The following is a 24,988-nucleotide window of genomic DNA, read 5'->3' on the forward strand; positions in this document are numbered from 1 at the left end:
CCTGTGTGGCAGTGTCTGCCTGCAGTGTTCATTTCATCGGCAGGATTGAGACTCTGGGTGCTGGGGAGCCACTGGAGGTGGAAGGAATGGGGACACAGCGGTCCCCAAGGTGGAGTGGGGTTCAGTGCCAGACACAGAGCAGGTCCTGACAGTGGAGGGAGTGCTTTTCCAGAAAGCAGGAGTTTCCACGGTTTCAGCAGCTAGGATTTGCACCAGAACTAGCGTGAGGCCCGGGAGCGGGGTGCTGGCTGGGCCCCTCTTCCTGCACTGCAGCCAGCACGCCTGGGAGAGTGAGGGAAAAGGGCTCGCGGTAAGGGCAGCAAGCCCTGGATCCAGGCCTGGTGTGACCACTCACTGGCCAAGGGCATGTCCTGCCACCTCTCCAGGATCCCTGGGTGGCATATCAGTTTGTAAAGTTGTTGTTTTCAAGAGTAGCATACAGAAAAAGGCAGGTGCTCTCCAGATCACCTGGGGCAGCCAGTGATCAGGGCCAACTCTGAGGAGAAGGTCTGGGACACCCGCAGGGCTCCACGGCCCACATCAGCCTTGGTGGAAATTTCTTGGCAAAGGAGGCCCAGCTGAGCACCCAAGGCTGGTGGGAGGGAAAGAGGGAGGTAACAGATAGCCCAGGCTCCTCAGGGGTCACCTCCAGTTGACCCCACCTGTGAGCTGCTCCAGCTGGAGTCTTGAAGTCCAGCCTGTTTCTTGACCCCTGGGCTTTGGTTCCCTCATCTGCACGATAAAGACGATCTATCATAGGGTTGGTGTGTGGATCTAAGGAGATTCACGTACTTAGCACACAGTCTGACACTTAAGGAGAGCAGGGTGTTACCATCATCCTTAGCCCTGTCTCCTGCTCAAGGCCCCATCCATCCTTTTTCCTCCCAACCTCCTCCTCCTTGTGAGAAGTGTGCCAGCAGGCCTGGGGCCAGGAAGGCTCCTCCATGCTCCACTACCTTCCGCATATCAAAGGCTGGGGCGGGCCAAGGGGTGGGACCAGCCTTGGGTATGGGTCCCTCCACCAACCAGGAGGCTCCCCCCAGCCCAGCCTCTCCGGACCAGCCCTTCCTGTCGCCAGGGCCCAGCTGCTGGCGGCTGGCACTTGACCTTTGGGGGACCAGAGGGCAGGCGGCCCCCTCAGGTGGTCCCCGCTGGGGGAAGGACCAGCACCGCCATCTAGGGTCCCTGGGGGAGAGCTGGCCTCCAGGTAGGAGAGTCAGCAGGGACCCTAGTCTCCGTGCCTGGCACTGGGCTAAGTGTTTATGTGCATTATCTCATTTGGTTTACAACAGTCCCAGGAGATAAGGACTGTCTTTATCTCAGTTTTGCAGATAAGGAAACCGAGGCGCAGGGAGGTTAAGACCCCGCCTCTAATGCCCGTGCATGAGTGGAAGCTGGCCCTGCATTTGGGGCTACGGTAGTTAGGCACTCATCACCTGACAGCTCACAGCGCAGGCGTTCATGACTGCCTGTGGGGCTGGAGGAAATCGGTACCGAGGATGCAGCGAGGACATGCAAAGCCAGAGACCTGCTTGCAGAACCTAGCTCAAGGTCGGATGCAGAACAGGAGCTGCCTAGAACCCCGACTGCTCATTCCCTATCCAGCGCTCCGTCTACAGGTGGGTTGACTTCTCACGGCCAGTGGGGGGCCCTGAGGATCAGCCAGAAGCAGCGGGGGTGGGTGGGTGTCCTCTCCCACCTCCCTACCCTCCAGGAGACTCCTCAGGAGGCACATCCTCTGCACTGCAGGGTCATTGAGAAGCCCCGGGTGATGTACTCGGTGAATGTCCAGTCTCTTACGGATGGTGCCTGGGTCCCCAGGAAGGTGTAGATGGATCAGTCATCCCAGGCGGGGCACCAGCATCAGCCCCTCTCCCGCCCCTGCCAGGCACTTAGCACAGAGGTGCAGCCAAGAGCAGCCTGTCTGGGATGGAGCCACACATGAGGGTGAGGGGCTGCTGCTCCTGAGAGGCAGGGCTGAGCCTGCCCTCCCAGAGGGTGAGGACAGGGGTGGGGGATTAGCCCAAGCCCCCGGCCCTGCTCCCTGCCCAACGCCAGCAACATTTAGGAAGTGTCCCAGGCAACTCCAGCTGGGGTGATAGCAGCCTTTTGCCTCTGCCTTTGCATCTCCCAGAGGAGCTGGGAGAAGAAGGCTGCCAAATTCCAGAAGATGCTCAGCTCTGGCTGGCCCTTGCCGTGGCCATCAGTGACTGGACCAAGGACTGAGCCCAGATAGGTGGGAGCCAAAGGAAGGAGATGGGCAGCTGTTCAGGTCTGCCTTGGCTGCAGGTGCCATGAGACTGTGGAGCCAAGTCCTTGCATCTTCTTGAGAAGGAGAGAGCACTGAACAGGGAGTCAGGGGCTTGATGTTCCAACCTAGCTGGAGGGCTAGAGAAAGTTGCTCCCCTCCCTGGGCCGGTTTCCTCAGCTGTAAAATGAAGGAGCAAAAAATAGCCATTGCTCCCACACCTGGTTGGGCCTCGGCTCCAGGTTCCCAGGTCCCGGCCCAATGCACTGAATCGCACTCTCAGGGTGGGACCCTGGAACCAGAGGGCTCAACATGCAGTCAGGTGAGGGAACCACCGGACTGGATCATCTCTAAGGTCGTGTGATTCTATTCAGCTATTATGTATTAAGCAATTACTACGTGCCAAGCCTAAGAACCCGGAGAGGTAGGGTCTATTATTGTTGCCACTTCACATCTGAGGAGATTGAGAGTCAGGGAGGTTTTGTTCGTTTTTTGTTAATTTTTTGGCTGCGCTGTGTGGCATGTGGGATCTTAGTTCCCCAACCAGCGACTGAACCTGCACTCCCTGCATTGGAAGCTTGGAGTCTTAACCACTGGACTGCCAGGGAAGTCCCCAGGGAGGTTTTGAAACTTGCTCACGGTTACACAGAGAGTAGGAGCTGAATGAATGTGCAACCAGGGCAGCTGTGCCCTGTATCTGTGTCCCTGCTGCATGTAACCTTGTGTGAGCTTTTCTCAAACTCCGCTGTGGCATGCAGCCCCTACAGAGGGTCCTGGGGTAGGAACCAGAACCCACTTCCGAAAGGTTGGGGGAAGAAGGCACTGCAGTGGTCACCTAATCCAGCTCCTCTTTAAGAGATGGGGAAACTGAGGCACAGAGATGGAGTGACTTGCCTGGTGTCAAAGGGCAGGTCAGCAGGCAGTGGGTCAGATGGGAGGCCCTGCATGTGGCAGCTCATGCTCTGGTCTTTCTCCTGCCTCTGCTCTCGCCCTGCACCGTTAACAGCGGACCGCTGCCAGGCTCCACTTCTACAAGGCAGCCCAAAAGACCAAGAGTGGCTCTGACCAGCCCACTCCCTACCCCCCACCTTCACTGCCCCCTCCACCCAGGACACAGAGGCCAGATGCCTCCCCCTGCCGTCATGTGGGGCTCCCCACAACCCCGCCTCCCAGCTCCTTTTCCAACTCAATTTGTCACTTTTCCCCATCAGTCCTGGACTTTAACCACCTGTTTCAACTTGGCTCATGCTGTTTCTTCTGCCTACTCCTCCTGGCGAACTCCACACATCCTTCAATACTCGGTTCCAACATCCTGCAACTCTCCCCTCTCCGAGTCAGAAACAGAATGAAGTCACCACCACTGCTGGCTCCCAAGCCCATGGCAGCCTTTGCTAATGGATCATGGCGCCCTTTCCCCAAGATCCTGGAGGTGCCTCTTAGTCTTGCTCAAGGCCACATAAATCAACGCAGCAGGACTAATGGATCAGGTAACTCAAGAACGCAACAGCACTGTCAACCCCATCTCCCACCAGGCTGGCATATCCTCTCTGGTCCCAAAGTACCTTGTATAAACCCCCATCTTGACCTGGGCTCTAATCATTTCCTTCCCTGTTATTTACCCCATTAGTCAGGGCATGTTTTCTCTGGCACCTAGTACTGGGTGTTGTGAGCTGAACTGTGTTCCCCCAAAACTCTTGGTGCAGTTCTAACCCCCAGTATCTCAGAATGTGAATGTATTTGGAGATAGAGCCTGTAAAGAGGTACTAAGGTAAAATGACTTCATGTGGGTGGGCCCAAATCCAATATACTGGTGTCCTTATAAGAAGAGAAGATTAAGACACAGACACAGAGACTGGACCATAGGATAACCATGTGAGGACACAGCAAGAAGGCGGCCATCTGCAAGCCAAGGAGAGAGGTCTCAGAAGAAACCAAACCTGCTGACCCCTTGGTCTTGGACTTCCAGTCTCCAGAACTGTGAGATAATCAATTTCTGTTGTTTAAGCCACCCAATTTGTGGTATTGTCTTACGGCAGCCCTAGTAAACTAATACACTGGGCCTAGCACATGGGAGCCACTCACAAGCACCCTTTGGAAACAACTTCACATAACTGTGAAAGAGCCCTACAGGTCAGCAGGAATGCACCCAGGAGAATGCAAAAGGGCAGTGGTGACGGGCTTCAGGCAAGTGAACGGGCCCGAGCGTTAACTCACCTGTGTCGCCTGCACAGCAGGCCAGGTGGAGCCCCTGCGCAATAATTACTGTCAAATTGGCAAGTGAGGGCCTGGATTCCAGGAGGGGAAAAGCAGCATGATTTGTTCCCTGCAGGACAGGAACATTTTTCCTTTTCCAGAAGCAATAAAAACCCAGGTGTATAGAAGAAAAACAGACCAAACCAAATTTGGGGGTTTCTTTTGGGTTTTTTTTTAAGAAGTACAAAATCTAAGCATATACTTTTCTTCCCACTCCCATCCCCACCCCGCCAAGCCCACTCCCCCACCAGTCCCAGCCTGTCCAACCATTGTGGTCAAACAACCCATGTTACTGCAGCTCAGGCTGTGCTCTGCAGAGCACTGGTCATTCTGTGGGGCGTCTAGGAGTGGAGGGACTGCCCCAGCCCCGACTTCAGCCAGGGAGGCCACCCCTAGCTGTTTCAAACACTGCTTCCATGAAAGACATCATTTGGAAAAGGCTAAAACAAAGACTGAATACTAGCGAAGTAGCAGATGAGGAGGACACCCCACGCTACAGGCCTGATTCCTGGCTGGAAAGGGGGCAGCCAAGGCCATTAGTAGAAGATGCCCAGGTGAGTCCCCTCCAAGTCTTCTTGCCAAAATTCAGGGCAGCCACTGAGCTGTACGCCTGAGCTCTGGGGAGGGCTTTCATCACTGAGCTGGAAGGCGGGGCCTGGTCCTTGGTCCTCCGAGCTGGGCAGCACCTCTGCACTGTGGCTCCACCATCCCCACTGGGTCTCAGGCTGGAGTCTCTGGCATGCTGGGCGGGGCAGGACAGGAGGGGTTTCTGGCAACACACAGGACTCCGGAGACATAGAGATACCCTGAGAGAGAGAAGAGTAGCGGGTTAGTGGATCACTGCCTCATGCCCTGAGATCCTGAACCTGTATGTTCCCCATAGTGTGGCTGGCAGCTGCTGAACTGCCCTGGTGCCATGGATCCAGTGAAGCAAAGTGGTTTAGAGTACAAGCTCTGGAGATATACTGCCAGGGTTCAAAACCCAGCTCTGCCACTCACTAGCTATGAGAACTCAGATAACCTCTTTTAGTCTCAGTTTTCTCTCTATTAAATGGTGATGATGAAATAAAACCTACTTCACAGGGTTGCTGGAGGGCTGATGAGTTAGTTAATTCATGTAAAATACCAAGAATCGTGTTGGGCACACAGTAAGCATTCAATAAATTTTGGTTATTAATATGCTCTTTTATGGAAGCTTGAGGAAAGCATAAAGGTCACCTGCTCCAAGCCCATCTACTTAGGAAGCCCCTACCCCTGGGGCAGCCAGGCCTCCCTCCCCCTCAAACCTTGATGGAGCACTTGCAAGGAATTTCCTGAATTACCTGAAGGCCCCTACTACCTTCCACCCTGGACTCTGAAAGCAAGTCTGAAGATTTCCCCCTCTTCCACATGACTGTGAAAGCTTCTAGGTAGATGTGGTGGTGGCCTTAACTTCCCAGGGCCCCATCTCTTTCCCCAAGGAGGTTAGGGTCCTCTTCATCCTCCCTTCAGCTTCTTTCCATCCCTAACCAGGGTTGGATTAGGTAACCCGGGATCTAAGAAGCATAAGATTCTCTGCAAGCTAGAGCTTACTCACCCCCTCCGTTTCCAATCGAAGCCTGGGGACCACTCCGAGGGAAGCGGAGAGAGCCTGGGCGCGTACCTGGTACACTGCAGCCAGCTCCATCGCGGGGGGCGAGGTCCAGGGCGTGGCCTGGTTCCGGGGCTCTGGGGGTGTCTGCGTTCCGGAACAGGCTTGGGGCGGCGTCCAACGGGCCGCTTCAGGGGCTCTCCCTTGGGACAGCTGCAGGGGCGACTGCATCCCGGGGCAGTAAGGGGGTGTCACCCAGGGACCCATATCGGGGACCCTGCTCCCCAGGCGATCGGGCGCCGCTAGGGCTCCGGGATAGACGGGCGGGGACCCCCAGGACACCGCGGAGCTAGCGGCTGAGCCAGGGCCGCACCCTCGCGTCTGCGTCTGCGCCTGCGCGGGGCCGCCGTCGGGGCACAGCGGGCAGCCTCGAGGGAGCACCGCGTCGCTGTGCCGCCGGCGCCGGCGCTGCAGGCTCTCCTCGCTGAGGCCCAGCACGGCCGACAGGTGGCCGATGTAGCGGATGGCCAGGCGCAGTGTCTCGATCTTGGTCAGGCTCTGGCCGGCGGGCGCCACGGACGGCGGCAGAAAGCGGCGCAGCTCGTGCAGGGCGCGGGCGAGCGTGCGCATGCGCAGCTTCTCGCGCTCGCTGGCGCTCTGCCGCTGCCCGCCTGCTGGCCGGGTCCGCGCACGTCCGGGTGCCGTCGAGGCGGCCTCTGAGGCGCTGGGGGCTGGGGGCGCCGGCTGCGAGGGGCCGCGGGCACGGTCGCAGGGGCACGAGCCCGACGAATCCGAGGAGGAGGCCGGGGACGTGGAGTCCGAGTGGCCGGTCCAGCCCCAACCGTGGGGGAAGATCCAGTGGTCGTGGCCGAGGAGGCCCTGCAGAGGAGGGGACTGGGCCATGGCCGGGGCTGCGGGCTCTGGGAGGCTGGGCCGGCCACCTCCAGGACTGAGCTTTTATCTGGACCAAAGGTGCGAGGTGGACCCCCGCCACGTTACAGAGAGGTGTCAAAACCCACAGAGCCCAGGGAAGGTCTGGGCAGGGGGCGCCCTGGGAAAGCGGGCCCATTTGCGGAGGTGTGGATTCTGACTCCTCGGGGGCTCTAATGGAGGCCCCTGCAGCCCGGGAAGCGTGGGAGGGACAATTCGCATCTGGATGGAGCTGCTAAGCGTCTCACTGTGTTCCCACCCACTCCGCCTCATCCACTGCTCCGGTGAGTGCCCGGGACCCTGACAGTGGTGGGCAGTGCCATCGTCTGGGGGCGGCCAGGCTGTCCCTCCAGTGACTCAAGGACCCCCGCAAAGAGTGGCCGCCTCCCTCATCACCACCCTCCGGGAGGCTGTACCCAGTAACTCCCACCCAGTGCCTACAAGTGTGCTGGATAAGGCGTCAAGACAAACCCCGAGGGACTTGCTCACAGTGATGGCGGGAGAGGGGTTGGGGAAGGAGGGGACATACAGGTGGACCGTTCCTGGGTTCCCAGAGCCCGCACTTGCTGCTTTGCTCAGTGACACCGAGAAAGTCATCTCACGTCCACAGTTAGTTTCCTTCCCTGAGAAATAGTACAGAGCAGCCTGAAGAAGAGGCATGGAGTGTAGTGAGTGATGAAAATGGGGGCATGTGGGCCCCCAGGCAGGCCTGAGTCAGACCCTCTTTATTTGCTGTGTGACCTTGGGCAGTTCACTTAACTCCTCTGAGGCTCAAGTTGCCTCATCCCTGTGGCAGTAATAATGTAAAATACCCACCACCTAGGATGGTTGCTGGTACTAAGTGGAACCATCCATGGGACCACTTAGTATGAGCCTGGCAAGTGGGCTAAATGCTTGCTGCTACCATTTTATTAAGAAAGTACTTACATTTCAAGATGCTTGTAGGCATTATTCATTTAATACATATTTATTTAGCAACTGGTAAATGTCAGGCACACCAGAGTGAACAAGATAGTTGTGGTCTGTGCTCTCATGGGATTTCAGTCTTGTGGGAGAGAGAAGTAAACGTTATGTAATTAGTAGCTCCACCACTAGCTAGCTGTATGCCCTTGGGCAGCTCTGAGCCTGAACTACAGCTCTTAAAACAGGAGTAGTAATTATAGTATCTGCTCACAGGACTGTTGTTATAGTCTTATAATATAACCTTTGACACAGTGAAGTTTATAAGTAAAAGCTCCCACCCCTCAGCAATAATTACAATTTAAAGGAGGCATCAGTGTTCTTCGTAATCTTCAGAGAAAAGGCTGAACTCAGAGGGACTGTCACACTCTGGCCACAGAGGTGGAGAGGTCACAGCTGGGCCTTGAACAATGGGTAGGACTTGGGTAGGGAGAGAAGCAGGTGGGGAGCATTCTGAATGTGGGAACTGCATAAGCAAAGGCCTGGCAGTGGGACTTCCCAGTGTGCTTCAGGAACGGTGTGCAAGGGGGCGTGATGTGGAGAGCAGGAGCTCACCTTGGCTGGGGCCAGGCTGAGAAGTTGTATTTTACGCCAAGGCAATGGGAAGCCAAATGGACTTTTCAGCAGAAGTGTGACATTAAAAAAAAAAAAATCGGGCTTCCCTGGTGGCGCAGTGGTTGAGAATCTGCCTGCTAATGCAGGGGACACGGGTTCGAGCCCTGGTCTGGGAAGATCCCACGTGCCACGGAGCAACTGGGCCCGTGAGCCACAGCTGCTGAGCCTGCACGTCTGGAGCCTGTGCCCCGCAACGGGAGGGGCCGCGATAGTGAAAGGCCCGCGCACCGCGATGAAGAGTGGCGCCCGCTTGCCGCAACTAGAGAAAGCCCTCGCACGAAACGAAGACCCAACACAGCCAAAAAAGAAATAAAATAAATAAATAAAGTAGCTATTAATTTAAAAAAAAAAATCAGTAATCAGTAACTAAAGGTTAACATGATGATTCAGGAATAGATTAGCCCTCACCAGCCTGAAGTAATAAATGGCCTTGTAGTATTTTTGTGACTGTTATAAAAAATTAACTTTTAGGGACTTCCTTGGTGGCACAGCGTGGTTAAGAATCCGCCTGCCAATGCAGGGGACACGGGTTCGAGCCCTGGTCTGGGAAGATCCCACATGCCGCGGAGCAACTAAGCCCGTGCGCCACAACTACTGAGCCCGTGTGCCACAACTACTGAAGCCCGCGCACCTAGAGCCCATGCTCCGCAACAAAAGAGAAGCCACTGCAATGAGAAGCCCACGCACCTCAACGAAGAGTAGCCCCTGCTCGCTGCAACTAGAGAAAGCCTGCGCGCAACAACAAAGACCCAATGCAGCCAAAATTAATAAGTAGATAGATAAATTTATTTTTAAAAATTAACTTTGTTACACAAATTACATAACTAATACGTTCTCTTTATAAGAAATGGAAACCTGACAGATAAAGCTGGAGTCCCTATAACCCCTCCCCAAAGGTCATGTGTCCTTCCAGACTTGGTCCCTGTGCACTGACATAAACATATGTATCCTTAGAAAACACATAGTATAAATGAGGTAACATTATGGCAATTTGCCTGTAAATTGCTTTTTTTTCATTCAACAGCATATCTGAGAGCATTCCATGTCAGGATGTGTTTAGCTGAGTCATAGCTGGTCTTAGTTGATTTAAATGTTCATCCAGTTAAATCATAGTGGATAATTTTAACTAGAAAAAAAATTAAATGGCAGGAGGTGCAGATAAACCTTCAATAATGAAATTACATCACTTTCTCCTTAGAACTTATTTTTTTAAATATTGGAGAAAATATGCCCAAGTTACTACTCTAACGTTATGATGAAGTAATAATTGACATTGAATAAGGTTGGCCAGGGCAACTGTTTTTAGTTTATTCTAGCTGCTGTGAATGAGGAGGGGACATATTTAATTTGTCCATCACACAAAAAGAAGGTGGAATCAATCAACAATGGCCTTGATTTCAAACAGGAAAGAATCAATTAGTTATGCAATATTTCATGATCTGAAAGGGTTTAAACCAAGGTTGAAAAAATAATAATCCTTTTTCCTAAGGGGAGGGAGACTTAGAAAACAGTCAATCCTACACTTTTTAGGATTAAAATAATGGCAAATCATCATTTGTCCAAGGCTGCACAGTACTATAAAGATCTTGACGTATTGTACTATCAGGAAATTTATATATATGTAATTGACAGTTGTAAACAAGATTCATCAGTTTTCATGTATATTTCTTTTTAAAATTTTTTTATTTATTTATTTGGCTGTGCTGGGTCTTAGTTGTGGCATGCAGGATCTAGTTCCCTGACCAGGGTTGAAACCTGGGCCCCCTGCATTGGGAACGCAGAGTTTTAACCACTGGACCACCAGGGAAGTCCCTCATGTATATTTCTTCATCTGCATTCTGAAGTGTCAGATCGCTGTGCTGTTGATACTCAGTGTTCCAACTCACCCCTTTCCACTGCAGTATAATATTCCATGGAGTGCTCACACCATAGTCCCTTATTGATGTACCTTTAGCATGGTTTTAGTTTTTGCCAAAGAGTGCTGCCTTGTGCACAGGCAGCTAGATATGGAGTGGTGGAATGGCGTTGTGATTCCCAGCAAGGTTCTGAACATCCAGAATCATTCCTCCTCTCCCCCCACCCCCTACTCATTAGAGCAAGCCTGGAGGGATTTCCTGTGAAAGGAGTTGGTGAGTTATGAGAATTCACCGTCAGCAGAGCTCTGCATACTATCCTTTCTTCTCTAAGATAGCGTGGCCTCCTTCTGTCTTAGTTTGGGCTAGCCCTGGCGCCCAGGCCTCAGGCTGACTGTGGGATGGCAGAGCATAAGTTCTGGGAGGTGAGGCCCTGGAGCTGGTTTGCTGTGGCCCCTGGCTCTTCACTGGGCCCCTCAGCCAGGCTCCGGGAGCACAGGGGCACACTGTCACCAGCCCCACTCACTTAGTACAGGGAGACAGTATGGCTTAATGGTTAGGAGGCTGGGCTATGGAATCAGACAGATCTGGATTTAGAGTCCCAGCTTCATCCCTTCCAAGCTCCCAGAACTTGGGCAACTTAACCTCAGTTTTCTCATCTATGAAGTGGGGATTCTGATTTCCAGGGCAACTGTTGGGACAAAGTAAGATAATGCATGTTGTAGAGCTTAGAATAGAGCCTATAAGTCTTGCTTGTAGTAAGTTCAGGGGCAGCAGAATGAAGTGGGTAAAGGACTAGATTGGATTTTGGGTAAGAGGGCCGACATCTTTAGGCTTGGCCCTACAAGATGATTCCTTCCTTCCTCACTCTACCACCAGGCCTCAGGCATCCTGCCCGACCCCCTCCTCCATCTTCAGCCCTTCTTCTCTGGGACCCAGCATGGGGGGTCCTCCTCAGCAGGGCACTCCAGCTCCTGGCCTGTGGCAGGGGTCACCAGAGCTGCAGTGCAGAGGCAGTGGAAGAGCTCCAGGTGCCTGGAGCTGGAGCTGGAGCCGCAGCCGACTGGCCCAACCAAGGCTAGGAAGTGGAGGATCTGAACCAGCTTCTCCTGGTGGGCTGGGTCCTGGCCCAGGTGCTTTTCCAGCTTGTCTCTGGCCCTGGGACCCTCAAGCATTCCTCCCTGTGTGCTCAAACCAGCCCCAGGTGCCACGCGAACAAGCTAGGTCTGGGCCCAGGCCGCAGGGGCTTCCACTTGAGCAGTCTCCACTTCTCTTTCATCTGACTCACCTGGTAGAAGGAGGGATATTTATGGCTGTGTGCTGTTAGATAAGGTGATTAACTTCTGGGCCTCAGCCTGATAGTGACACCAGGTTTACCCCCCTCCTTCCCATGATAGGAGGAGGTGGAAGCTAGATCAGGGAAACATGGTCAGTAGAATATTCATTAGTGTGGCAGACACTTCTGGTTGCCCACACAGCATCTGTTACAGCCTCTATTCTTCTTTCTCCCTTAATAAAAGGGCTCTGTATTATCATGGGTGGTGATATGCCCAGCTGAAAAACTATATTTCCCAGCCTCTCTTGCAGATGGAATGGCCAATGAGATTTATTAGACTATTGTTTGGGGCTTCTAGGAAAGCTCCTTAAAGCAGAGAGGAACATGCCTGTGGCTCTACTCCCTTATATTGTCATCCTGGAAAACGTGATGGCTGGTGCTTCAGCAACCATTTTGTGACCCTCAGGCAATCTCAGGGACAGAAGTCACACCTAAGGATGGTGGAGCAGAAGGAAGCCTGAGGCACTGATAACAACCTGGAAGTGCCATACTGGCCCAGAACAGTCTAACTCTAAATTTCTTTAATGTGAGAGATAATAAATTACCATCTTGTTTAAGTCATTGTCAGTTTGGGTGTGTGCTATGAGCAGCCAAACATAATTCCTGTCCACATAGTAAAGAAGTTCAGGGCTTCCCTGGTGGTGCAGTGGTTAAGAATCCGCCTGCCAGTGCAGGGGACACGGGTTTGAGCCCTGGTCCAGGAAGATCCCAACTGCTGCTGAGTAACTAAGCCCGTGCACCACAACTACTGAGCCTGCACTCTAGAGCCCGTGAGCCACAACTACTGAGCCTGTGTGCCACAACTACTGAAGCCCATGTGCCTAGAGCCCATTAATTAAATAAATAAATTTATTTTTTAAAAAGTTATTTTAAAAAGTTCCTAGATTATCCTTGTCGACAAATGGGGCCATGTGAGCTTAAGTTAAGTGAATTCATAGCAGATTCAATGTTACCACAGTTGAATGGATGGATGTTCACCTAGAGGAAGGTCTCTAGTGATGTGCCACCAACTCTATTCCCAGCCTCGTCATGGGCAGCATTATGATCTTTTTAATTAATTTATTTATTTTTTATTATTTTAAAAAATTTATTTATTTTATTTTTTTATTTTTGGCTGTGTTGGGTCTTCATTGCTGTGCGTGGGCTTTTCTCTAGTTGCGGCCAGCAGGGGCTACCTTCGTTGAGGTGTGCAGGCTTCTCATTGCAGTGGCTTCTCTTGTTGCGGAGCACGGGCTCTAGGTGCACAGGCTTCAGTAGTTGTGGCTCGCGGGCTGTAAAGTGCAGGCTCAGTAGTTGTGGCGCACGGGCTTAGCTGCTCCGCGGCATGTGGGATCTTCCCGGACCAGGGCTCGAACCCATGTCCCCTGCATTGGCAGGCGGATTCTTAACAACTGCGCCACCAGGGAAGCCCCAGCATTATGATCTTGAATGAAGATATGAACTGATCTAATTGGGGGTAAGATCCAAACCCAAGAAGTTAACTGGGTAACAGCCAGGATCTAAAGAGATTCTGGCAGGCTGGAACAACTGATCGGATCTAATTACTAATAAGGTAGAATCAACAGAGCCCTATGTACCCTCCCTCTAAGTTGAGGGTTAGGAGACGTCATGTAACCAGCAGCAACTGTGGAAAGGGCATGGTAGTCGTTGCCTTCTAGGCACCAAGGGCATGAAAATCAAATGTGATCCCATTCACGTTTGCAAGAAACAGGGGATCTTCAATCAAGAAGGCAGTGGTCTCTTATTGCCTATGCGGGGTAAGTGGTCAAATCTGGGGGCCACAGTTTATGAGGGCAGGGGATAAACCCTAGCTCAGGAGAGGGAGGTTAGTGAGGGGCTTGAAGCCGGGTCACCAGAGAAATAGCTGAAGGACTTGGGAATGTTTCATCCAAAAAGGAAAAGACATAGGGGATGTGAGAGTTGTCTCCAGATGCTTGGAGGGGGTACTCCAGGGAGAGTCTGAAGGACTTTCTAAGATCACAGGGGCTGTCTTGTGAGGGGGTGAGTGGCCTGTACATGGAGGTGGTCGAGTAGGAGCCAGATGAGTACATGCAGGAGCTGGAGGGGATGGCTGCTGTTGTCTCTGCCAACACTGACAAGTACCATAAAATGAGGTGTTTGGACCTGATGATCCCTGAGGTACTTTCAGAGCTGAGGCCAAGAATCAGGGAGAGGACAGGAGCTGCCCCCTGGGGAGTCTCAGGGCGAGGGAGCCACAGGAGACCTTGGCTTCAGGACATCTTGGGCGGGTGGAGGGCAGAATAAGACCTCACATGTGCTTCAGCGCTCATGACACTCCCACCCCTGTTCTTCTCTGTGCCGGCAGCTCGGGCTCAGCTGGGCCTCCTCTCAGGGCTGGAACCACAGGGCCACGTGATCTTTGGCTCAGCTTGCTGGTGTGGCACCAGTCAGCTTGGCAGTGCGAGGCAGGCAGTGTCCACATCAGTATTCCTATTATACAAGTGAAGGAATGGGGGCCCCCGTCCCATCAGCCCCTGATCGACTTCCCAGGACTTTGCCCCAGACCACCAGTCAGATGGGAAGGGCAGAGGCCCAGGTTGGAGTCAGAATGTGCTCCTGAGCCCCGGCCCTGCGAGAAGCTGCGGAGGGCACTGCCTCTGTTCAGCCTGCTCTCGGTGGCTTAGCGCAGGCCTCACCTGTGTTTGTTTACCCCCAGCCCTGCTCCAGGAAGTTCTCCACCCGCTCTTTCTCCCTGGGCAGGTGGTGCAGGGCCCTCGGGAACAGGCCCAAGGACGTGGAGCCAGCTTAAGGGCTGGCCTCTGCCCTGTAGGTCTTCTTTCCCTTCCTTCCCCTTGGGTCCCTGCCAGGCCCTGGGGGTGGTCAGGCTGTGGGAACATGGGAGGGAAGGGGGCTGCCTGCAGGGGCCGTGTGGTATTCTCATTACCAGCCAGCGGGCGAGGGCCAGCCCAGCCTCCCCCTTGGCCACTGTGGCTGCCTTCACACCTCCCGTCTGCCTGTTGACACAAGGCCGCCTCCCCCAGAGCCGAAGGTGTCGACTTGGGAACGAGGGTGTGCAGGGGCCTCCAAAACAGACGGCAGCAGGTCCCCTCAGAAACCCTGGAAAGCCCTTCTGGGGTGGGGGTGGGAGGCTGCAGGTCCCCATCCTGGGAGGCCCAAGGAAAAGGCAGACCCTGTGTCCCTGGAACAGGGAGCGGGGTGCAGGGGGGCCTGCATGGGCCCCTCGCTCCGGGAGCCCTGAGTCAGCCTGCCGGGATACTCCCCTCCCCTGGCCCCAGGGGCTGGTGCGTGACTCTGGGCACAGCCAGGGAAGCCCGATGACCAGGCCCTGCCAGGCAGGCACCATCAGTGTCACCAGAGGCTGACAGCCACCAGGCAAGGTCGCAGAGCAGCCCCTGGAGCTGAATTCACCCTGACCGGGCCTCAGACTACTGGTCTCCGAGCATTTCCACACCGCGTGGCACCCAGCGCGGTGCCTGCAGCAGCCTGTTCAGTGCTCAAACCCCAGGCCTGACAGCCTGCTCTTCCCCGCTTGCTGAGCTAGGGAAACCGGGCCCAGAGAGGCCACTTCCTTTGCTTTAGGTCCCCCAGAACCAGAATTCAAACCCACAAAGGCCATGTGCCCCATCATTGGGAAACACTGTTCCGAACCAGGGGGCTGAGGCTCCAGGGAGGGAGGAGTCTCTGCTGCCCTGTGGGAGCTGAGAGTTGGAGGAGGAGAAAGACAAATTGGCTCTGAGTCTGTGGGGCCCTGGTGTGCGGGGAGCCCATGGGCGACAGAGCGGAGCCACCTGGCCAGGTGATCAGTGCGGGTCCCAGGAGGAAGGGAGGGACCTGAAATTGTGGATTTTCTCCAAGTGGAGGTGGGGCATTCCTGGCCGAGGGGAAAGGTGTGAGCCCAAGTCTGGAAGCAGGGAAGCCCAGGGCTAATTTGGGTGATGCCAAGCGGTCTGGAGCCCTGGGTTGGAGGTGGGGAGGGTGGGAGGGGTATGGACAAGCAAGTGGGAGCCGGATGGGGTTGGAAAGTCCTGCTGAATGAGGAGTTTGGACTCTTAGGGAGACAGTGAGACCCACAGAAATTCTGAGGAGGGAGAGGGGCTGGGAGGTAAAGAGCTGGAGGCAGGAAACCAGTCAGGAGACTGCAGTCACGTCATGGCAAGGGCTGACTAGATTGGAGCACGGGCAGGGGCGCTGGGAGTGGGCAGAGGATCCGATAGGAGGGAACGTGGGAAAAAGTGGGAAGGACGTGGCCACTAGTGGCTGGGGCCACAGGCATCCGGAGAGCTGCCCAGCAGGCCGGGGGCATGGAGGTGGACTCGACGTTCTTCCTCCGCCAAGGAGGCTGGTGTGGAAGGGCCTGCAGAGGCCCCAGGGCTGCCTGGTCCATCTCCTTGGGCGACAAGGCGCAGTAGAGGTGGCTCAGTCCCAGGGCCATCTGTGCCTGGGCTCAGTCCCCATCTGAGCCTCAGTCTCCTCATCTATGAAATGGGTGTCCTTGCCAGGAGGATTAGATGCAGCATCAGGTGTTCAGCATGTGGGACTACATGAGTATTGCCTGCCTGCCCTGCTGGAGAGGAGTGACCATCTGTGGTCCTGCAGCTCTAGGGAGGGACAAAGGAGGAGAATGAGTGGTGCTCACTCCTGCAGGCTCTGCGAGGGAAGACCCAGCCTCCCCAGCCTGATCTCCAAAAGCTATAAGGGAGCTTGGGTCCACCAACTCTACTACTGGAATGCAAACAAGGGAGGGAAGGGGGGCTGCCAAGTCTTTTCCTTCCTCCCTCCCTTCCTTCCTTTTCTTTCTTTTTTAATTTATAAAAGCAATGCATAATCATTACAAAGAAGTGAGAAAATACACACAATCAAAAAGAAGGGAATTTTAAAGCCCCCACTTCCATCCACCCAGAGAGAACCAGGTTAACACATTGGTCCATATCTCTGCATCCTAACCTTTTCTGAGCATCCCTACAAGTACAGAGTATGGAGACAGAGTCATTGAGGGAGCACGTTGAGTTCTTCTTCCCACTTTCTGAAGCTTCTGGTAATATATATTCTCTTTTTTATAACAGCTTTATTGAGATATACTTCACATACCATAATTCACCTGTTTGAAGTGTACAGTCCAATATTTTTTATATTTTACATTTAAAATTCCTTTAAATTGTGGTAAAATATATATAACATAAAATTTGCCATCTTAACCATTGTTAAATGTGCAATTCAGTGGCATTAATTACATTTGCAATGTTGTGCAACCATCACCACTTCTATTTCCAAAACTTTTTCATCATCTCAAGTAGAAACTCTGTACCCATTAAGCAAAAACTCCCCTTTGCCCCCAGCCCCCAGCCCCTGGTAGCTTCTCATCTGCTTCCTGTCTCTATGAATTTGCCTATTTTAGGTACCTCTCATATAAGCCTAATCATACAGTATTTGTCCTTTGGTGTCTGGCTTATTTCATGTCATCAAGGTTCATTCACAGTGTAGAATGTGCCCAAACTTCATTCCTTCTTATGGTTGAATAATATTCCATTGTACATTTATACCACATTTTGTTTATCCATTCATCAGTTGATAGACATTTGGGTTGTTTCCACTTTTTAGCTATTATGAATAATGTTGCTATGAATGTTGGCGGACAAATATTTGTTCTAGCCCCTGCTTTCAATTCTTTGGATATATAAAGAGCATGTTGTTTTGTGACCTTTTCTCACTAATGTATGAATAACTTTTCCATATCAGTAGCTGTATGTATTTCTGCAATGAGATTTTTTAAGGCATGCCTAGTACTCCATGGTGTGGCAGTAACAGTTTAGGTAACAAATTCTCTAGCATATACTGAGATGCCTTAAAGTTTTCCACATAGGTGTATCCTTATACCTATATTTTAAAAGTTATTATTATTTTTTTACATTTATTTATTTTATTTATCTTATTTTTGGCTGGATTGGGTCTTTGCTGCTGCGCTGGGCTTTTCTCCGGTTGGGGTGAGCAGGGGCCACTCCTGTTACGGTGCGCGGGCCTCTCACTGCTATGGCCTCTCCTGCTGTGGAGCACGGGCTCTAGGTGCATGGGCTTCAATAGTTGTGGCACGCGGGCTCAGTAGCTGTGTCTCGTGAGCTCTAGAGCTCAGGCTCAGTAGCTGTGGCGCACGGGCTTAGTTGCTCCGCGGCATGTGGGATCCTTCCAGATCAGGGCTCGAACCCGTGTCCCCTGCATTGGCAGGCAGATTCCCAACCACTGCGCCACCAGGGAAGCCCCTTCAAAGTTATTTTTATTTTTTTATTTTTTATTTTTTAATTTTTTTTTTTTTATAAATTTATTTATGTATTTATTTATTTTTGGCTGCGTTGGGTCTTGGTTGCTGTGCGCGGGCTTTCTCTATGTGCGGCGAGCAGGGGCTACTCTTCATTGCGGTGCACGGGCTTCCCATCGTGGTGGCTTCCCTTGTTGCGGAGCACGGGCTCTAGGTGCGTGGGCTTCAGTAGTTGTGGTGCCACGGGGCTTAGTTGCTCTGCGGCATGTGGGATCTTCCCGGACCAGGGCTCGAACCCGTGTCCCCTGCATTGGCAGGCAGATTCCTAAGCACTGCACCACTAGGGAAGCCCCAAAGTTATTTTTAAATTGCACATGTCATGTATGAATGCAAACTCCTTGTAAAATTTTTAGACATTACAGATATGATCAAAGTCTCCCTTTATTACCCCTCAGAACCTGCCCTTCTTCCACCCCACACCAAATAAGTCCTGGTACATTATCACAGACTTGGTGAGTATGCATTTACGCACATACATACCGTAGAGCCTTACAAAATGCATGGTATCATTTGATGCCTTTCGGTGTAGGGGTTGGTTTTTAGATTTTTGTTTTCTTTTGCTTTTCCTTATATCAACTGAGTCATACTGAAGGGATTTTTCTGCAGTTTGGTTCTGTCACTCAACAGTACATCTTCACTTGCACCTTTAATTTTTTCTTATCAGGATGAATTCCCCATCAGGGAACCCGCTGGGCAAAGGGCATGCTGAGGCTGTTCTGAAGCCTCAGGCCAGCCTTGGGGAGCCCTGGGGGCGGGTTGTTGAGGCCAACCTGGTTGTGAGCAGCCAGCGGCACATGTCGGCACTCCCAGGGGCCTCAGCCAGCCTGGCCACCTGTGCCGGGCGCTGACCTTGAACTCCCAGGGCCTGGGGTGGTGCGTAATCTCCCAGGGTGAAGGAAACTTCCTCGGCTCAGCCAAGGGCTGGATCTTGGATTTCTCTTGGTGGGGAAACCTCTAGAACCAAGGACTGAGTTCATCCTATCCTTAGTCTTCGGCACATAATCAGTACTGACCATCTAAGACCCTTCTTCTGTTTGATTTATTATCTGGTCATCTTAAGCGTTATCCTTGCCCCCAACATGTTCTCCACTCTGTCCAGGGATGTCACTGTCCCCCAGCCTCTGGCAAAGGATCCTATGCCCAGAGGCTGTTCACTCTCCCAGGTCCTGCCTAGGCATTCCAGCTCAGTCCTAGACCCACTCTGCTTCTTATTGGGTCTGAAGACAGATACCTCGGGGGAGGGGAGGCAGAGGTGCGCTCCTTCCCCTGACCTTGGGAAGGACGACCTGGAGCTGGCTGAGAGCCTGAGCCACCCAGTGACTTGGCAGGAGCCTCATCGTTGTCCTGGCACCTCACTGTTCTGCTGTGCAGTCAGCCAGGGCAGGGGTGGGGTTAGAAGGAGCCTGAAACCTGTGCGTCCTGCCTGTTGGGAGCTCCATTCTGTGCTTTCAGCAGGTGCTGGTGTTGGATGCGCCCCAAGTTGGCAGCTGAGCTGGGCCTGCAAATCCCCACTGGGGAGCTGGCGAGCCTAGAGTTTCGGTCAACTTGTGGTCTGATTGTTTTCAACCTCTGCTTCCAGAGGTGTGTAGGGAAGGTAGGGAGACCTGAGCCCTGTTTGGCCCCTGCCCTCCTGAGCCCGTCCCCCTCTCCTCATTCCTCTGGGCTCCACCTTGCTCTGCCTTTCTGCAAACAGGTGTATGTTTTTCCCAGTGGACAGATGAACAAATTGGGGTCCAGAGAGGGCAAGTGGCCTGTCTGGGGTCACACGGCCCATCACACTGGCACTAAGCCGGCTTCACCTATTTCTTAAGCCAGCCCCAGCATCTCTGCCACACCTGCTTAGTTCCCAGTGCCCACCACCCCCAACCCGCACTGGCCCTGGCCCCGGCCCCAGGAAAAAAAGGCCTCTGACCGGTTGGCAGGAGGTCTGCCCAGCTCAGATCCCAAGATCCTAGGAGGTTGGGTAGCGCCCTCTGTTGTCTGTGGCTGGGATCGCAAGGACACTGGACACCCAGGGGCAGCCCTCTGGCCTGAGACGGTGCCTTGCAATCAAGGCATGCAGTCTCCCAGGACAGCTCAGCAGGCAGTTGGGAGTCCCTGCTCCATTTTACAGCCATAGAAACTGAGGAGCCGTGTGACAAGTTTCCCTACATTCACCTGTCTACATCTTTGCTCTGGGCTGGTTCAACTACTTAACCCCTTTATGCCTCAGTTTCCCCATGTTTCACTATAAGGCTTAGACCCTCCTCCACTTACCCAGACGAAGTGAAGGAGCATAAATGTGACACCCCTAAGGAGAAAGGCACAATCTACTTACCCTGCATTCTCAGCCCAGCTCCCAGAACAGGGGAGATTCTGGCACTTCCTCTTGAGCCTTTCCCGGAATCTGACAAATCTCTCTCCTTTCCTCCCACCCCCTCCCTCCTCGTCACCCCTCTGCCTCCTGTGACTTCCACTGGCTGCGCATCCAGCTGATCCATGACCAAGATAATCAGATTATCATGGGTCCAGAATAATCTATTCCATATGGCTTGCCAACTCGGTGGCTCCGGGAGCTAAAGGTGTGAGGAGAGGGGCTGATCTCAGTTGGAAGGGGCTTCCTGGGAGCTTCCGGGGCCTTAGCTGGGAGGCTGATGGGGAAGGAGGGAGGTGGAGGAGAAGTTGGGAGCCTTCCTGCTGGGCCCTCTGACTGCTCTGGGCTCCAGGTGGCTGCTGCCCCCTCTCCAGCACAAGCAGGGCCTCATCTATCCATGACCCAGTGGGGCTTAGGCTCCATGGTGGGGGGCTGGGCACTCCCCGTGCCTTTTCCACTCTCTGGATTGGGGGGTGCTCACTATAGGGCATTGCTTCTCAAAAGTGGCCAAGCTTCATAATTCTTGGGAGATTTTACTTTTCATACCCAGAATCTCCTCCAGGGATTCTGGTTCAAGCAGCTCCAGGGTGGGTCTGGAAACGTTTTTCTTTTTACATCTCAACAGGTCCCAGTGACTTGTAGTGAGGTTTCAAGGGGGCTTGAGGACTATGGGCCGTCGTCCCCACCTCGGCACCCTCACTCTCCAGGCGGCCCTCCAGGAGGAAAGGAGCCAATCAAGTCCTCCAGAGGAGACAGGGGAGCTGGTGGTAGGACAGAACACTGGCTTTGGTCCCAGACAGAGCCAAATGGATCCCAGCTTTACCCCTACTAGCCATGTGACATAGGACCACCTCTCTGCTCCTCCATGTCTTTAACTACAAAGCGAGGCAATGACACCCACATCACATCAGCACAGTAGGTATTACTCGTGGCACAGAAGCAGAGGCTGGGGCCCAGAGATGGAGAGTGAGTTACCCAAGTGACACAAGTGGTACATGGCAGGGCAGGGGTTCTATTCTAAGCCACACTGGCCACACCCAAGAGGGGTGTCCTAGGCTGTCTAAAGGTGGGGACTTCTTGAATAACAATCGCTCCCCTGAAAGGGCTTGCCTCTCAGGCTGGTGCTGAGGTGTGGCGGGAAAATCCCTGGCAGTAGGAAACACCCAAATTAGGAGCTTCCCAGGAGGTGCGCCTGCTGATGCTAAACAGGCTGGCGGTAGCAGAGAGCTGCTTCCTTCTCCTGGGGCCTCTGGCTCCCGAGGGGATGGGGATTAGGGGCTGCAAGGGCAGTACTGACATTGCACCTTTGATTAGCACTCCTATGTCAGAGGGGCTGGCCGGGAAAATGAGGGCGCTGAGGCTGGGAGGCGGGAGGGGGAGAGCGCCCAGGACCCAGGCTTGGCCTGAGGAAGCCGGCTGGTTCCTAGCAGGAAGGCTGAGACGGGGGCCCCAGCCTGAGAGGGTGCTGCCCTGTCCTGCCTGCCCCCACCCTGGCCGAGGACCCCGACTGAACTCTCACCTCCGCTCGGTGGGGCTGCCCCAAGGCCTCATTTCCCAGCCTTACACGTTGGCAGGCGACGGCAGGCTCGGGCCAGGGGAGCAGGAGCCACTGGCTCCGGCACTTGTCAAAACACAGGCCCCAGAGGTGTGAAGTCCTCACCCCAGCGGGAGGACGTGTGGGCCGTGCCGCCCGGAGAACTCATTAACTGGGGCAGCTCCCTAATGAAGCCACCGGAGAGGCTGGCGATAAGGAGATCAAAGGTGAGAGAGGCATGGGGGCGAGGGAAGAGGGAGGCTGGCTGACGGGAGGGGGTAGAGCCCAGGATCTAGGTTGGGGGTCCCCCCTTTGCCCCCACTTGGCTTCATCAGGCCCACTGACCACAGCCCTTGCACACTCTGGGCCCCAAGACTCAGAGGCAACAGGAAAGGGAGGGAGTCCCACGAGGCACATCCAATTTGTCAGCCTTAGGGCTGAAGACTGAAGGACTGGGGTTGGGGGTGGAACCCTCCCATCTGCCCTGCCTCTCATGCCATTTTTGTGAGTTCTTTGCCTCCACAGACACCCCTGGGTCTTTTTAACCCTCTCTCATGGTGTCTCTCTCCTGCTCCAGATCTCTCAGTGGCTCCCATGTAAGTGAGCAATGAATGTTAACTGTTCGGTCCCAGATCTGAGAATCCTCAGGGGCCAGAGCTGTGTTTTCAGGATAAACAGTCTGCCTCCCACACATATGGCCTCTTGTTTAAAGAATGTCTAGTTGATTTTGTACTTAATAAAACTTCACTTCAGAGCATTGCTGCCCACAAACCAGTAATGGTGGTTTCCTCTGGACCAGGAATTGGAGGCCTCACACGGAGAATAGTAAAGAGATTTGTTACACCCTCTGTACTTGTTCAACTTTTAATCACATGCATGTATTATATTTTCAAATATATAACAATATAACAAAAGGGTGGCTGATTGTCTAGGAGTTTTTGGTCATTCTGAGTTTTCTCAATTATTGGCTACAAAGTGGAAATCAGAATCATGTGGGAATTGGAGGAATTTTTTGACATTCAGAGGTTGGCAACAGAATGCCCAGAGCCCTCTGAGATCCCACCCCTCCTGCCTGTCCAGCTTTTAGGCTGCATCTCCCCCTGCTTGGGTGCACAACCAGTTCTCACCATTTGTTAGCTCTGGTCCAGTGGATCAAAGGGGCCATCAGTGGGCTCTAATGCCAGGTTCTTGGCTTGGATCTGGAACCCCAGGAAGGCATCCATTGGCCAGGGTCCAGAAGGGGCAGACCCTGCTGACAGCTGCAGGCCTAGGCCAGGCTCTCATAGGGAGTAGATGGGTCCTATGGCATGTGCCCATGGAGTGGGCTCCTCCCCTTCTCCCCAACAGTGAGTTGGCATTGCCTGTCCTGGATGTGACCATGGGCATAAGAATCTGGGGCTGCTGGGACAGACTGCAGGGTAGAGGGTGTTAGAAAAAGCCAAAGGCAGTAGAAGAAAAAAGAGACAAGGGGAGGGGGGAGGTGGTGAGCAGAGATGCCCAGGAAGAAGGTACCAAGCCACTTGACGTTGCTACAAACCAGCTCACCCATCAATCTCACAGAACTGGAAGCCATGTGGGATGCAAAACAGTAGACCGCCGGCACTGAAAGAGACCCTAGATACCGCTTCTTCTTCTTCTTTTAAAAAAAATTTTTTTTTTACCACTTCTTTTGAAGACATGATACCAGACACCAGGTACTTCACAGTCTAGCTGGAGAGCAGACAACCATGCATGAAGTGGCTACTTTGACAATGTGCAAACTCAAACCTGAGGGGTCAGGCAGGCAATGTATTAGATTCTCTGAGACTTCCCATGTGGACAATCATGTTGTCCATAAATAGAGAGACTTTTATTTCTTCCTTTCCAATCTGTACGCCTTTTATTTCTTTCCTTATTGCACAAGCTAGATGCCCCCTCCACCCCCCGGCAACGTTGAAGAGGCATGGGGTAGGAGCAGACATCCTCACCTTGTTTTCAGTATTAGGGGGAAATCTTTCAGTCTTTCACTATTTAGTATGCTGTTAGCTGTAGCTTCTTTATAGATGCTTTTCATCAGACTGAGAAAGTTCTCCTTTAGTCTGAGTTTGCTGAGAATTTTTATCATGAAGGGGTGCTGATTTTTTTTTTTTTGGCTCTGCTGTGGTTTGTGGGATCTTATTTCCCTGACCAGGGATTGAACCCAGCAGTGAGAGAGCCCAGTCCTAACCGCTGGACCACAAGGGAATTCCCCTGAATTTTGTTAAATGCTTTTTTTCTGTGTCATTTGCACTCATATTTCATTGGCAAGGCCCATTATACCTGCCCCAAAGTGGCAGAATACCAGGTAGAGGCCAGTGGTGGCAGCTGTGGCAACAGGCCGAGCCCTTGATCCTGCCAGGCTGAAGGTGGCCTGGAGGGCAGCAGGCTTCCTCTCCCTCCACTCAGACGGTCCAGCAACCTGCCCAGATTCAGCCAGCTTGTTGGATTTACCTAGGATAGCCTTGTCCCTCCCACTCACCACCACCAGGGAAGGGTGCACCCAGGACCAACCTGCCTCAGAGGAGGAACGGATTACTCTGGCCTCTGGCAGGAATCAGGGCCCCACTCCTGGTCACTATACGAGTTCACAGACCTGGCTGCACTATGCCCTGAGGCTCCCATCATTCAAACTGGAAACGAAGATTCAAGAAAACTTAAGAATTTGCATAAGGTCCCCAACAGGTGAAGGCAGACCCAAACCTAAGTACTGAACCTCCAGTTCCCCGCCCTTGCTTCCTTTAACCTACTGAGCTGGCCCAACACCCTGGACAGTGCGCGCACTGGCGCAGGCAGGAGGCCCGAGTGTCTGGGTCAGGTGCCCATGCGAGAACCCAGGAGGGGCCAACCTGGCGCAGTCAACGGGCAGGCACCTTTGCCCCCCGTTGGTTCAAAGGGTCAAGCCCCGCCCCCACCAGGCCCCGAGCCCGCTTTGAAGTGCTGATGCGGCCTGGAAGGGGCCACTTCACACCTCGGGCTCAGGATAAAGCGGTCGCTGGCCGCCGGCCCCCAGACGCGCCGCCGCTGCC

The 24,988-nt window shown here is 53.4% G+C and overlaps 1 protein-coding gene across 1 annotated transcript; it reads right to left on the minus strand.

The window, feature by feature from the left end:
- Nucleotides 1–5,037: 5,037 nt before the first annotated feature.
- MESP2 (mesoderm posterior bHLH transcription factor 2) lies at nt 5,038–6,974 on the minus strand. The gene is made up of 2 exons (XM_059915380.1): nt 6,144–6,974; nt 5,038–5,307 (listed from the first exon to the last, which is right to left on the minus strand). The coding sequence occupies exons 1-2, from the start codon at nt 6,972–6,974 to the stop codon at nt 5,038–5,040; spliced, it is 1,101 nt and encodes a 366-aa protein (XP_059771363.1).
- Between the last annotated feature and the right edge of the window lie 18,014 nt (nt 6,975–24,988).

This window comes from Balaenoptera ricei, chromosome 2 (genome assembly GCF_028023285.1).
Source record: "Balaenoptera ricei isolate mBalRic1 chromosome 2, mBalRic1.hap2, whole genome shotgun sequence".
Lineage (NCBI taxonomy): Eukaryota > Metazoa > Chordata > Mammalia > Artiodactyla > Balaenopteridae > Balaenoptera > Balaenoptera ricei.

What these genes read in the sequence shown, in the direction of transcription:
- MESP2 (XM_059915380.1), bottom strand. Translation starts at nt 6,974, where the DNA reads ATGGCCCAGTCCCCTCCTCTGCAGGGCCTCCTCGGCCACGACCACTGG. An exon ending in AGCTGGCTGCAGTGTACCAG is followed by an intron (nt 5,308 to 6,143) that starts GTACGCGCCCAG and finishes TCTCTCTCTCAG; the next exon opens with GGTATCTCTATGTCTCCGGA.